The 13764-nt window shown below is 49.8% G+C and overlaps 1 protein-coding gene across 1 annotated transcript in view; it reads right to left on the reverse strand.

Moving 5' to 3' along the window:
• The window catches only part of TRAPPC12 (trafficking protein particle complex subunit 12), an 80730-nt gene that overhangs the window by 43949 nt on the left and 23017 nt on the right, over nucleotides 1-13764 (reverse strand). The window contains exons 4-5 of the mRNA XM_026518064.4: nucleotides 4627-4740; nucleotides 3857-3995 (exon numbers count right to left, since the gene is read on the reverse strand). Of these exons, the coding sequence (XP_026373849.3) occupies nucleotides 3857-3995; nucleotides 4627-4740 (253 nt within the window). The remainder of the gene's footprint in view (nucleotides 1-3856; nucleotides 3996-4626; nucleotides 4741-13764) is intronic.

Consider the following 13764-nt stretch of genomic DNA (forward strand, 5'->3'; position numbering starts at 1 on the left):
TCGGTGGCCAAGTGTGACCCTAAGGTGTCAAATGTGCTCACGACCCACCGCTTTGCTGCTAAATATGGAATCTGAGCTCAAACAACCGTGTCTCACGGCACTGTCGAAGTGTAAGCAAGGGCCTGATGCAAGCAGCTCCTAACCCAGCATCTGGGGCCCTGAGGGACAGCGACCGACGGACAGCCTCCGAAGGGGGGAAGCAGTAAGGGCAGTGGAGGAGCAGAGGACAGAGACCCCCAGACAGGGTCGAGTCGGGGGCACTCAACGCTCTTTTTCCTTTTGAGCAAGAGGGAGAATTCAAACCGATTAAAAGACAGTGCTGAGGTTCTGGAAACACACAGACTCCACCCTTGAGACAGGCAGAAATCAACTATGAAATTGCTAGACATGTATCAGACCACAATACTCTTCCTTTCTTGGATGAAAATTTAAAAAACAAAACACAGCACTTCATGGTTTTTACTCATGACTCATTACATGTTTTGCTATGAATATTCTGAATGGATAAAAATTATGCCGGATATTTAAATAAAATATATTAAAGCTCATTCATAAAAGTTATTTATTTGTTTATATTGTTATAGTCTCCTCTTTAAAGCACATCTTAATGACTTGCTTTGCTTACATACTACAAGCTAAAATGAATGTATCAGAATCTTACATTTATGCTTGTTACATCACAAAATGAGAAGAAAAATTAGTAAACATTCAGCGTATCACTGTGGATGAATGTTAACACACTGTAGCTAAACTGTATGTATGATTTATGTCTATTTCATAATTTAAATTAGGTGCTTAATGATGCATGGCTACTATCTTCTCTCTATCCGTATCCCAGTGCAATTTCAGGCGGAATTCAGAGGCGTGCTTTCTTGTCTGTGTATCTTTGGGAATATATGTCCTCAAAACTGAGGTAGGGATGACAAGCAGTGCCACACCTGACCCTGAAATCTCATGCCTCATTTCACAGGAAGCTCGGTACCACCTCCACCCAGGCACACTCCTGAAAGCCGGGTGAAAAGCGGCAGAGTCTCCAGGACTCCAGGACACAGGAAGCATTTCCAAACAGGGCCTGCTGGCTGGGGCCATGTGCACACAGGAGAGGGCTGGGAGTAGCACTTAGAGGCCCGTGGTACATCCAGAAGCAGCGGATGGATACACAGTCATTTTGAGTCTACAATTCGCACGGACCTCAGCAGGAACAGAAATCGGAGCGTGTGTGAAGTGGTGTCCTTTAGGGAACCCAGGAGTTCGGAGCTACCGAGAGATGGGCCTGTGGACCCAAGGTTGAGTTTTGTCAGCTGCAGACAAGACACCTATGGACCCCAGCTGCCAACCCCCACAGCCACCTCCTGGCCGGCAGCATGACCGTGCCACAGGGGCGGGGCTGCTGGCCGAGCTCCAGCTGCAGTCAGGTGGGGTGGCAAGAAACATCTCTTTCGTGCTGAAGGGAAACACAGCTGTTCTTCATAAGAAGTATGAGAATATCCTGTCCTTTTTTTTTTTTAAAGATTTTATTTATCATTTGCCAGAGAGAGAGCATGGGAGAGCGAGCAAGAGCACAAACGGGGAGCAGCAGGCAGAGGGAGAGGCAGGCTGCCCACTGAGCAAGGAGCCCAATGTGGGGCTCGATCCCAGGACCCTGGGACCATGACCTGAGCCGAAGGCAGATGCTTCACTGACTGAGCCACCCAGGTGTCCCCTATTCTGTCCTGTCTTGATTACCAAAGCCACCAGGCATAATTTATCGAGCAGAAATGTGCCCAAACGTCCCCCTTGGGCGCTGCCCTTAACCCCTCTTTGGGCACCTTTCCATCAGAGCTATCAGAAGTGGCTACAGAGACTCACCTCCTTCTGGGGTGCAAGTCTGCTCTTCACCTTCCAGGGAACGGAGGGAGCTCAATGGCTGGAATGTGCAGACGAGAAAGGAAATGGTTCGTTTGCAAGCTACAGAAGTAACCCCCGAGCGACCAGGAGAAGGCTGCACCCTCCGAAGACCGTGCTCTGAATTTCCAGTGCACAGGAAGATGTGGAGCTCACCCACAGCCAGAGACCCCCACCCTGAGGCTTCCTGGAGCTGGAGCTCAGGAGGAGACGTGCTCAGTGTCCTGGCTGGGCCTGCTGTGGTGGCAGCACGGACGGGGAGCGGGCCTGGGCAGCCTGACCCACTTCTTCCACCTGGGTCAACACTGGGTAGCTGGGCTGTCCTTCCCAACACCGCTCCTGGCGGCTCCCGGCTTCCGTCCGTCCCCGCCCTGGACCCGACAGGCCACAGGCTGGGAAGAAGTTGTCCAAGTTCGGGAGTGGGGCCTGCTGTCGTCGTCCCTGACTCTGAGTCCACTCAGCCCAGCTGCTTCACTTCCACTCCATCGAGCCAACCGCTCTGATTTCCGCCCAGCTTTAGGTACTAAAACCCACCTTTTCCATTCATTTCTCTTTTTTTAGGAGTAACTTTTCTAAGTCAGAAGGAAAAAACAGGACTAATAACACTAGTGAGGCCAAAAGGTATGAACACACCCTGTGCTAGAAACCTCCTTCAGGTCTGGGCAGACCCGGTCACGCGGTCTGGCTCCTGTCAGCCCCATGTGGAGGGTAACTGCGATAAAGGAGAAAGGCCGCTCCCTCCCTGTGTCCCCTCCACAGAAATGGGATCTGCATTTTAAGGAAAAACAACACAAAAAGAAGCTGAGGAATGTGTTTTGCTTCTAGTGTTCTCAGGTCATGTATTTATCTGCTACTCATGTTAGCCAAGTGAGACGCTAAGGTAAGTTCCTGACCGTTCGGTGACCATCATTATCAGGCCTCTGTACTCTGGTGCCATTACTCCATCTCCTCCCTGCCTCAGACTCTGCTTCCTGACAACCAGAACCATCCTTTGTCATTCCACGGTTACATCCCACAAAGCTGACCAGCCGCTTACAGAGGATGGCACTAACCCACAGCGTGTTCCTGACAAACTGAGAACAGAATACGACAAAGAGCCAACACTGTCATCACTATGTGTCAGCCCCTGTTCCCAGCAACCTGCATGCGTGACCTCGCTTGATCTTCACGACCCCTGAGAAACAATCAGCCCTGCTGTCCTGGTAAGGATGCCGGGACACAGAGACGCCGAATCACTTGCCCAGGCTCCATGCGACGGAGCGGACGGCCAGATGGCGGAGCCCCGGCCTTCTGGAACCTCTCGGAAGAAGTGCTCCCGAAGCCGTCTGACGCTCAACAGGACCATGCGACGGGTTTCCACAGACCTAGAAGGTTCTCCACCGAGAAACATTCGCTCCACCGCAAGGCTGCTTGTGCCCCGGAAGGCTCTCCTTCCTCTGCGCCCCCTTCCCCAATCCTTACTGCCTTGCTCTCTGACGGCTACCCTGTGCTGCAGCCCAGCGTCTTCCAGATGATGGCTGGGACCCGCTGGGGGACTGCAACCGGATTTTTAAGTAAATTAAATCGGGACAGAGACCAGTAGACAATGGCATGAAGTACTGCTGCAAGAATGTTTTGTTTTGTTTCTCTGTATCTGCAGTAGAGGTCATGATGTAAGATTATTGTTTACACAGCAGCACAAAAAGTCTGGATAAACACCACCCCCCAGGTCTAACACCAAGCCTCACCGCTGTCCCCCAGCAGGCGCCTGAGACAGGGCTGTCAGAGAGTGAACGGCTGGCGGTGGGGACGTCCGGGGAAGTGTGTTTGGAAATCAGAGAGAGGTGGTTCTGTAAGTCAGGGCTCACTGCTAGGCTACTCACTTGATTCTTCCAGACTGGATACATTAGGAAAATCGAGGATGCTGACACTGTGTGAAGAAAAGCGAAGCAAAATACATGCAAAGGCATAACTATGACCAGCACTGCCTTACCCCTTCGGCCAGGGTATACGTGAGGGTAGTACTCGTAATAGAGATCGGGCTGGTCTAGATTTCCAAAGGGCTCAAACTCCATCTCGGCATTCTGGAAAAGGCCCAGCTTCACCAGCAGTGCCAGCCTCACAAACCAAAGCTAAAACACAAAATACAATGGAAACAATAGATTACCTATGTATGTCAAGTTCAGAAATTCCTACTCCCTATTAATTTGGTACAGAGCTTGACTTCCAGTATATTAAAACAAAGCCTACACTCTGTTTCTTAGCAAATTTGCCTAATTACACGTTTATAAAAATTACTCTTGAGCTTAATAAAAATGATGTAAATGATTTTGTCTGATTCGGCTTAATCCACCAATCCTTGTTGAGCAGGAGAATGGAATCCAGAGGGTTCGGGCACTGAGTGTGAAGGGAGGAAAAGGAGGGAAGAGGAGGAGGGAGAGGAGGGAGGGCAGGGAGGGCAGGGCTGGGTGTGGATGGCAGGCACTGAAGGGTACGGAATCGCCATTGGAGGGGGCAGAGGGGAAGCACAGAGAGGACAGTGTGATGTGGGTGAGCAGTCAGCTCCGAGGGGTGAGAGGGGCCAGAGGAGCCTCTGGGTGCAGAGGCAGAGCGGGCATCAGGAAGGAAGACTAGAGCAAACTTTTGTTGACATTAAATTTGGGCTAAGGAAAATCGATTTTTTGCTCTCACATTGTTCTCAGTGGCATGAAAGGTCACATCCCTTCCGTGTCCCCACATTATGACCAACCAAAGGGGCTGTACCTGCAACGAGTCTGCCGTGTGGCTGGTGGGCAGCCCGCTCTTGCCGTAGCCTTGGCCATGGGCGGTGAGAAGGCGCCCGCACAGGTCAACTGCTGCCCTCCAGTTTTTGCAGCTCTGTAAGACACAGCGGGGCGCGTCACCAAAAGCACAGCCACTCCCACATGCAGCGCCAGCCACCCCCGGGGATGATGGCGGCAAGGCCACACAGCTGCTGGTACCAAGAGGACGGCCACCTGTCAACACTGTGTGTGTTATCAGGCAAGAAGGGCGCCAAGCATGAGATGCAGCTTGAGACAAGCAAATCCTAAAAACACCAAAATTTAAAAACTGATAGAACACAGGGGAGAATTCTTTTTTAAAATTTATTTTATTTAAATTCAATTAATGAACATGTCGTATACTGCTTGTTTCAGAGGTGGAGGTCAGGGACTCGTCGGTTGTATATAACACCCAGTGCTCATTCCACCAGCTCTTGTTGGAAAGCTCCCCCACCCCAGACTGCTTCCCTTTTTCAGCCAAGTAACTTTATTTTGCAATTTTCATAAATTTAAAATCAATAATTTAATTTTCTGCTCTGTGCCAGATGTATTTCTTTGTATCTGTAAGAGCTACGTTTGACCATAAAGTCAGCGGTGTTGCATGCCTGACATAGTCCTGTTTCACCACCATGAAAACAGACTTGCGGGACTTGCTCTGTTTATCCTTTGCCCTGATGCAACAGACAGGAGGGCCCCTGGGGAAGTGCAGAGGCAATACCTCTGAGAGGACGTTGCAGCGCTCTAGGAGGCGAGAAGTAGAGGAGAGGGAGCTCGCTGCCCCCTCGCTGCCCCCTCAGCACACCGGGCATCAAGGCCCTTTGCACGCCGCAGACGCGCCCGTTCACATGTGTGGCCAACAAACAAGCAGACCACGCCAGGCTCTGGGATGAACACACATCCATGCGTGCACTCATCTCACGATCTAGCAAGGAAGGCAGATATGAAACAACTTCCATTTTCAAAGATGAGTGAAATAGTTTTGTGTGCACTCACAATGCTTTCTGAACAGGAAGCTACGGGAGCACATCACCTGGTGGCCAGACTTAAGCCCACGGAATGGAAAGCTACCAGAGCCCAGACGTGAAGGAGGAACAGTGGGGTCAAGAAGGGGCAGGACCCTCCAGGCCGAGGGAGAGCTGCATGAGCAAATCCGTAGATGCCTCAGAAGACTCCGTGTGCACGAGGGATGGCAATCAATCAGGTGCCCAGCACACGGCAGTGAGAGGGCAGGTGTGAGGATAAGAATGGGGATGTCAGCAAGGAAGGCCTCAGGTCACGAGAGATTCAGACTCTTTCTGAGGGGCTGGGGAGCCACAGAAGGGCTCTGGGCAAGGGAACCACACGGTCCTGTTTAACAGACACTGGAGCACGCTGCCCACCTCTCTTAGGTACTAACCCAGCCATGCACTGCTCCTGTTGGCACTCTGCACCTGCCAGGAAAATCCTAAGTTGGGATGAGGACCCAGAGAACATGGGTCCTGCTGCAGAGGGGCCTGTGAGTGGGGACCGATTCCCGCTTCTCCTGACAGCAGCCCTGTAGGCGCCTCGAGGCGAATTCCTGGGGGCGTGAGCCAAAATAGGTGTTTTGACATCTGGAAAATCATCCTAAGTGTGGCTATGTATATTCTTGAACTGCAAACATGAAAAAGTGAGAGGGATAGTTATTCTGCTGAGACTGAACCAATTCAATGTATATATCTAAGCAGATCCTGTATGCAGGGGCAATTAATTATTGCTCTTTTCCCAACTGCCTATGTCACACATGCTGGTGTCAGTAGACCTGAACAGAGTGCTCAGGGTGGTCTTCCCAGGGAATGACTCCAGCTGAGGATGAGTAAGAGACCCCAGTGAAGAGGGCAGGAGGGGAGCTCCGGTGGGCAAAGGCCTGGTGTAGTGGGCCACGGGCATGCAGTGAGGACAAGGGGCAGGTAGGGGTGGGCACTGCAGGTGTGGACAAAAGGCAGGGAAAGCCAGGCCAGCCCCTGCAGACTTCCAAAAGCATGGGAAACGTGTCCTGCTCACACTGTAGAAACATCAGCCCCCCTCCCCATGAAGAGGCATGAATCGCAGGGGCTGAGCAGCTGTCAGGCAAGCAGTCGTCCAGGATTGGCACTGGTGGTTTGTGTGTGGCCCGCAGACTGAATCCACCCAGCTACATGTCTGCACACAGTTCTGGAGCCCAGCCTTGTTCCTGCGCCTGTGTGCGGCTGGTTCTGTGATCCCACAAGGGAGGTGGGCAGTTATCCCAGAGTTAAGTAGCTGCCCCGAGACTGAGCAGCCCCGAGCCCAACACACTCCCATGAGCGTCCCAGGCCTGGCCAGTGCCACTTCTGGGGAGACTGTGGACAACATCTCGTTGGTGGCTTATGACGTGTCCTCAACGAGAAAGGGTGAGAAACAGAAACCTCTATAGCAACTTAACAGGGTATTTGATGTCAAATTCAATAATAACAAAAAGTGGGCTTGTACTTGGTACACGTTTTTCATATTATTAATTTAGATTGAATTTTACAGAAGTTTCAGTCTGCCAAAGATTGAACAGTTAAAGGAAAACATCTGTCCCTTCCATGTCAAGCTTGAAAAGCATGGCTGCAGCTCACCGGTATCCATGAGGGCGGGGTGGGGTGCAGACACGGCAAAGGGACAAGGCCGGTGACAACCTGACGGGGGGGAGCATGGGCAGCAAGGCTGCAGGATGGATCTGAGTGTGACATGGAGCCAGATGGCAGCAGTGGTAGTGCCAATCTCAGAGACAGGGAAGGCTGGAAAGGGTCAGAGCTCGGCATCTGAAATCTGATTCCAACAACGTTGAATTTCAGGGGCCTTTGAGACGTCCAAGAGGAAAAGAAAAAGCAGCAGCTGCCGTGTGGGTCTGATGTTTGGGAGAGAGGCGTGCCTTGGGGCAGTGTGGGGGGATCTGCATGGCGAGGGTGTGGGTGAGATGGGAGTCAGACCCTGAGGACGTGCAACATGGGTGGCCAGGGAGGGGCAGGACCAAGTGTGGGGGAAGGGTGTGTGGAGCAGGGAGGGGACAGTGCTCAGGGCTGCTGAGGAGGCAGGCACAGGGACACCAGAATCGTAGGCAGCTGAGAGTTGGTATGATGGGGAGACAGGATGGGAAGTCAGACTGAATGGAACATGTGGAAAATGAGGAGGGGACTCGTGAGCCAGGTGACCCTTTGAAGTCTGAGTCACCAAGCTAACAGTGGGGGGGGGGGGGGAGAACAGGTGCTTCTTCTGTGCCTGCTTTTAACCAAATGTTCCCGTGTGTGAGAAAGCAAGAGAAGGATCTCGTTGGAGAAAGGCTGACTGCATGTTAGAAAGAAAGGATAATCAATAGCACGAGGTCCCAGGAGTGAGGGAAGGATTCTGGCATTGGCGGGGGGGGGGGGGGGGGGGGGGGCTTCTGTCCAATGGCCTCCAGGTCTGCTCTAAGCTGGGGCTGTGGACCACTCCTCCAACTTCAGCCAGGAGTGGGGGCCAGGGTGGGGATCTGAAAGAAGCAGAGACAGTCTAAAAAGGTACTGGGAGCCACCAGAGAATCCTAGAAGGCTGGGTGCCCCTGCGACGCTCAAGGTCCCCGGAAAGCAGGCGGTCGTGTTTAGTGTCATGACGAGTTTTAAGCTTGGATGCAAGACTTTTCCAGCAGATTCAGTGGCCCGACCAGGCCATCTGCGTGGACCCGACATCACGGGGTGAGGATAAAAGTTAGGAGAGAAGACAAGCAGGTAGACCCCCTTTAGCTACTACTACCCATGTGACCTCAGTGACCTACGACCCGGTGACTTAACTGTGCCTCAGTCACGCCCTTGTGATGTCAGCTGGCCGCCCTGGAGGTGGAAATGAGGGTACAGCCTGTCTGTAGGGAAGCTGGAACTGCTCTCACTCCTCATGACCTCTTCCCCCAGGCAGCCGTCCGTGCTCACACCTGTCCCACCAGCCCATCCTGCTCTCCTCCAGCTAGGAATGGCTGCAAAGATGACCACCCTATGACCCGGCTCAGACCCGAGCTTCGCGACACCTCTCCTGCCCACAGTGAGCCCTCCTACTCATAATTCCCCGGCACACACATTTCTGGAGGGGGGGCTATAGCCCCTCAACGGGATGGAATATGGCTCTTGGAAAACAGTGATTAATGGCCCTCCAAAGGTTAACTCTACCCAACAAAATCTTATTCCTTAGTATTTTACTTCACTTGGGGCTGAGGGTGGAAGTGAGCAATTAGGAAACAAGGTAGAAAAATGCTCCTCAGGGGACTGACAATGAGGAAAGGGTTGAGAAACACTCTGAGGTACCGTCTGATGCCCGTTCTGCACGGGCATCAAGGACAGCCTGCTACTCCACACTAACTTTAACTGTGGTGGGGTCCTGTCTCCCGCTGTGTGAGCTCCGGGGGCCATGGCCTTGTTGAGGACATGCTTTTTAACTTCTAAAAGTACTTCTTCAAATGATCTCCCTGCTATTCCTTATGTTCCACGAATAAGTGAAACCAGATCATTAGGAGAAGGAAGGGAAAAATTGAAACAGAGGGGGAGACGAACCATGACAGACTACGGACTCCGGGAAACAAACTGAGGGCTTCAGAGGGGAGGGGAGTGGGGGAATGGGATAGGCCGGTGATGGGTATTAAGGAGGGCGCGTATTGCATGGAGCACTGGGTGTTACACGCAGACGAATGAACCATGGAACACTACATCAAAAACTAGGGATGTACTGTATGGTCGCTAACATAACATCATCATCATCATCATCATCATCATAATAATAATAATAAAATGAAAAGCCAAACTGGGCCAAGCAAAGTGTCGGGAAAAGGTGGCACACTGTCCTAAGGGTGTCTCTGGTGACAGAAGATTCTGCCCGTGCTGTGCAGTGACGCGGCTGCTCGGCGCCAGGAGGGGGAAGGCAGCAGCGGCTACACTGTGATCCTCCATGCAGAGGGGCTGCGACGCGGAGTTGAGTCTGTACTCACTCTAAGACCTGCCCAGGAAATTGCTCTCCTGCACGAATCCCTGCTCTTAGCTGCTTTATCTGTGTGTGTCTCTCCTTCATAAAAGCAAAGGGCAGAAAAAATTTTTGAGTGTTTGGACTTTTCAGTCCAGATCCTAGGTAAACAGAAGGACACTGTATGTATGTGTCCAGAGACTATATGGGGCCTCACCCATCTTCCCAGGGCCCTAATACGCCTAGAAGCCGATCCTTGCAGATCTCATTCACAGTTTAGAAAAGCAGCAGCTGGTAGCCAGCACTCAATCCAGACCAGGCAACCCCCGAATTATCAGCATCTGCCCCAGAAACACGTCTCCACCTGCCATTCCCGGGGCGGGGGGCGACTCCTTGCAAAGAGTAAGAGTTCCTTGGAGCCGTAATCACAGTAATAATAACCGCTGTGATGTTTTTGAGCATGTGCGTGTACCATAAATGTCACTGACCTCATCTCATCTCATTCGATGCTCACACTGGGTAATCATCACGCTCATTGTACAGAAGAGGACAGTAAAGGTTAAAAGGTTCAAAAAAAAATAAAAGCACTCCTTCAGCATTGTACCTACCATGTACATGAGCTCAAAAAATGGTGAAATAGTAAATTCACAGAACTACAAAAAAGTTGTAAAAAACCCTACACTAATAATGAAAGAGATGTAAATGATAACTTATTAGTGATTAGTCTTTATTAGTCAAAGAAAAATAGCAGCAAATGCCATTGTTAGCCTAAGAAATGATAAAGAACGATTTTAGAGAAGATACAAGTCAGGGCCGACAAGGAGACATGAAAGCAAGGATGTCTGCATATTGCTGGTAAATATACACAGGCGTAACCTTTCTGAAAAATCATACGTATTAGCAGCCTCACAACTGTCCATACTCTGGCCTGCTAATTGTTCTCTCGGAATTCATGCTGAAGAAATAATTACATATTTAGAAAAGATTTCTGTACAAAGTGGCCCATCCCAAGGTTATTTATAATAGTATGAGATTATGTAGTAAAAAATATTTGTAAATCGGACACTTCAGTATCAGATAATGCTTAAGATATGTTAAAAAGATATAAAATCAGGGGCGCCTGGGTGGCACAGTCGTTAAGCGCCTGCCTTCGGCTCAGGGCGTGATCCCGGCGTTACGGGATCGAGCCCCACATCAGGCTCCTCCGCTAGGAGCCTGCTTCTTCCTCTCCCACTCCCCCTGCTTGTGTTCCCTCTCTCGCTGGCTGTCTCTCTGTCAAATAAATAAATAAAATCTTTAAAAAAAAAAAAAGATATAAAATCATAAACAGGTAGAATATGAAGTTTTGTCTAGTATATGTAAGTATTCACATCCACATGTAAACATACTAGCTACACACGGCGACACTAACATGTTAACAGACGGTGGTTATACAAACATTTTTCTGAATTACGAATGTGCTGTTTGTAAAAGGATGGAAGAGGGGTTTGTGAATGAGGGACAGGCTGCACTGAGGGGGACGACACACTTGCAGATGAGGCCATCGAGAAATGGATGGTGTGTCCATCTACCTCCGTCCCACACAGAGGGGACGCCTGCACACAAACCACTGATGACCGTAAGCAGTGCGTTATGCAGAACCAAATTAATGCTTGTTGAAATAATACCTTTAAAAAAAAAATCAAGTATGGAGGTGTAAGTTATGACGAATGGTTGCGAAAGCATGAGGAAAGCGGTTCTGTCCTGGGAAGGGGGGAGGATTTAGCTGTAGTAGATAGGAGCTGCTTGACACGGTACCAGCCCCAGTGAGCTCCAGCGTGATCTACTGGACAGACCTCAAGACATACAGAATCTGTGTGCGCAAAAATATATAAATGAGAAAATCCGATCCTGGATATTTATATATTTGTGAAACAAACATTTATTACACAGTAAAGGCTCCTATCTTACTTTATGTCGACTATGTACGAATACCCACCACTAATAAAACACTTAAACGTGTAATAAACTTATTTGCAAGTATTCTGTGACTATGAAGTGCTCCATAAATGATTAAAAACAATAAAGTGTATCGTATAAGAAGCGACAGCTTTTACTATGATTTCATATACTAAGATACGTTTTCTATATCCCAAACTGGATCACAACTATTAAAAATGAAGCCAAAACCTATCATCTTAATTATTCATTTTACAGTAAACGGAAATCTTTTAAAAAGTGGCTCCTCTCCTAACTGTGAAGAGGAAGCAGAACGTTTATGCCCTGTTACGGCCCCTCCCTGCATGATTCTCCCCCAGGTGAGTGGGTACAGAAGATGCATGTGGACAGCTGCCGCTCCCAGGCGGCTCAGTACTAGGCTAGCCCGCCTTCTGATGAATACTGAGGGTCTATAAATGACATGTAGGAACATCTCAACAAACTTACACTAACCTGACAGCCACCTTTCCAGGAGTCAGAAAGACCTAATTCCTCAAGACAATTAAAAACAGCCCAGGGCAGGGGATGCCGGTACCTCCCTGCACTTCTTGGCGGCTGAGAACAAGGAGCCTGGGAGAGAAGCAAGGCCAGAAGGGACCCAGAACTTACCCTGCTCCACAGGCTCACTGTGATTTAGGACCAGCGGTGACTCAGCATGGCTCCTTTAAAGACTAAGTTAGATCTGGGTTATCTTCTGGTTTGAGAGTCACACATGCTAGTAGAGATTTTCCTCATATCACAATTTATTTATTTAATTATTTATTTTTTAAAGATTTTATTTATTTATTTGACAGAGATAGAGACAGCCAGTGACAGAGGGAACACAAGCAGGGGGAGTGGGAGAGGAAGAAGCAGGCTCACAGCGGAGGAGGATCCCATAACGCCGGGATCACGCCCTGAGCCGAAGGCAGACGCTTAACCGCTGTGCCACCCAGGCGCCCCCTCATATCACAATTTAAAAAGAAAAATAAAGAGGGAAGAACACAAAGAAGTTGCTAGACAAGTTTCCCATTAACCATTTACAGTTCCCCAAGTAATTTTTTTCCTGATAAGAGAATATAAAGTATATCTTTGTGTATAAGTTTACTTTGATATTTCAAAAAGATTTCTAGGTGCACTTGGGTGGCTCAGTTGGTTGAGCGACTGCCTTAGGCTCAGGTCGTGATCTCAGGGTCCTGGGATCAAGCCCGGTGTTAGGCTCCCTGCTCAGCCAGGAGTTTGCTCTCCCTTTGCTCCTCCTCATCCCAGCTCATGCTCTCTCTCTCTCTCTCAATAATCTTAAAAATAAAAAACAAAAATATTTCCAGACAGGAATATTTTTGTTCACACCACGTGGAATCAACAAAGCCCATAACTATCTTATCCACCAGGAGCCTGGCAGCAATGGGAGGCCTCTGACAGCTCGCAGAGGTTCCTGAAGAGTTTGGAAAGGGACTATCTGCACAGGTGTGGGCAAGGCCAGGACTGCGAAGGGATGGAGACACATCCAGGCAGGGCCAAGAACAGAGGGACGCCCAGGCAGGAGGTGATGGGCCTGCAGGAGAGCTGAGGCCACGGGACCCTGCCCCGCCTGGAGGGAGCTCTCCCTGATCACTGTTCCCTGGAGAGCAGGGGAGCAGGGTAGAGAGGGAGGGCAGGCACCAAATAAGCCTGGTCAGGTCAGGTTTTGCTGCCAAAAATAACGAGGTTTTCGGGGCTGCCCTGGACTGCAGAGCTGTGGCTTAGGTATTATCGACTCATTTTCAAGCATTACCACAAGCTGGCACATTACAGCAGCCTTCGCATGCTGCTTTGATTGCTTAACACTGTTTTGGAAATTTACTTATACTGATGAATGTGGTTCTCCTGCATGTATTTCAACTGTTCCAAAAGATTTAACTGTGTAACAGAACTTCCTTTTTCTTGCTTAATGCTAAGGTTTTCCAATAAAATTTTTGACTAATACAAACAAGATAGCAACAAACATTCTTGAACATATCCTTTCATGCACCGGTACGAGCATTTTTCTGATGTATGGGACCGCAGGTGGAAATGCTGGGTGGCAGGTGGTGCAGAGCAGGTAGTCCAGCTCGCTTTCTCGTGCCGTGGACACCTGGGGCTGCCATGTTGGTGCGGCTGAAATGTACCACACTCCTGTTTTATCTACATGTCTGTGACTCCCACCAAGGATAAGCACTGT

Source organism: Ursus arctos, unplaced genomic scaffold, assembly GCF_023065955.2.
Source record: "Ursus arctos isolate Adak ecotype North America unplaced genomic scaffold, UrsArc2.0 scaffold_8, whole genome shotgun sequence".
NCBI lineage: Eukaryota > Metazoa > Chordata > Mammalia > Carnivora > Ursidae > Ursus > Ursus arctos.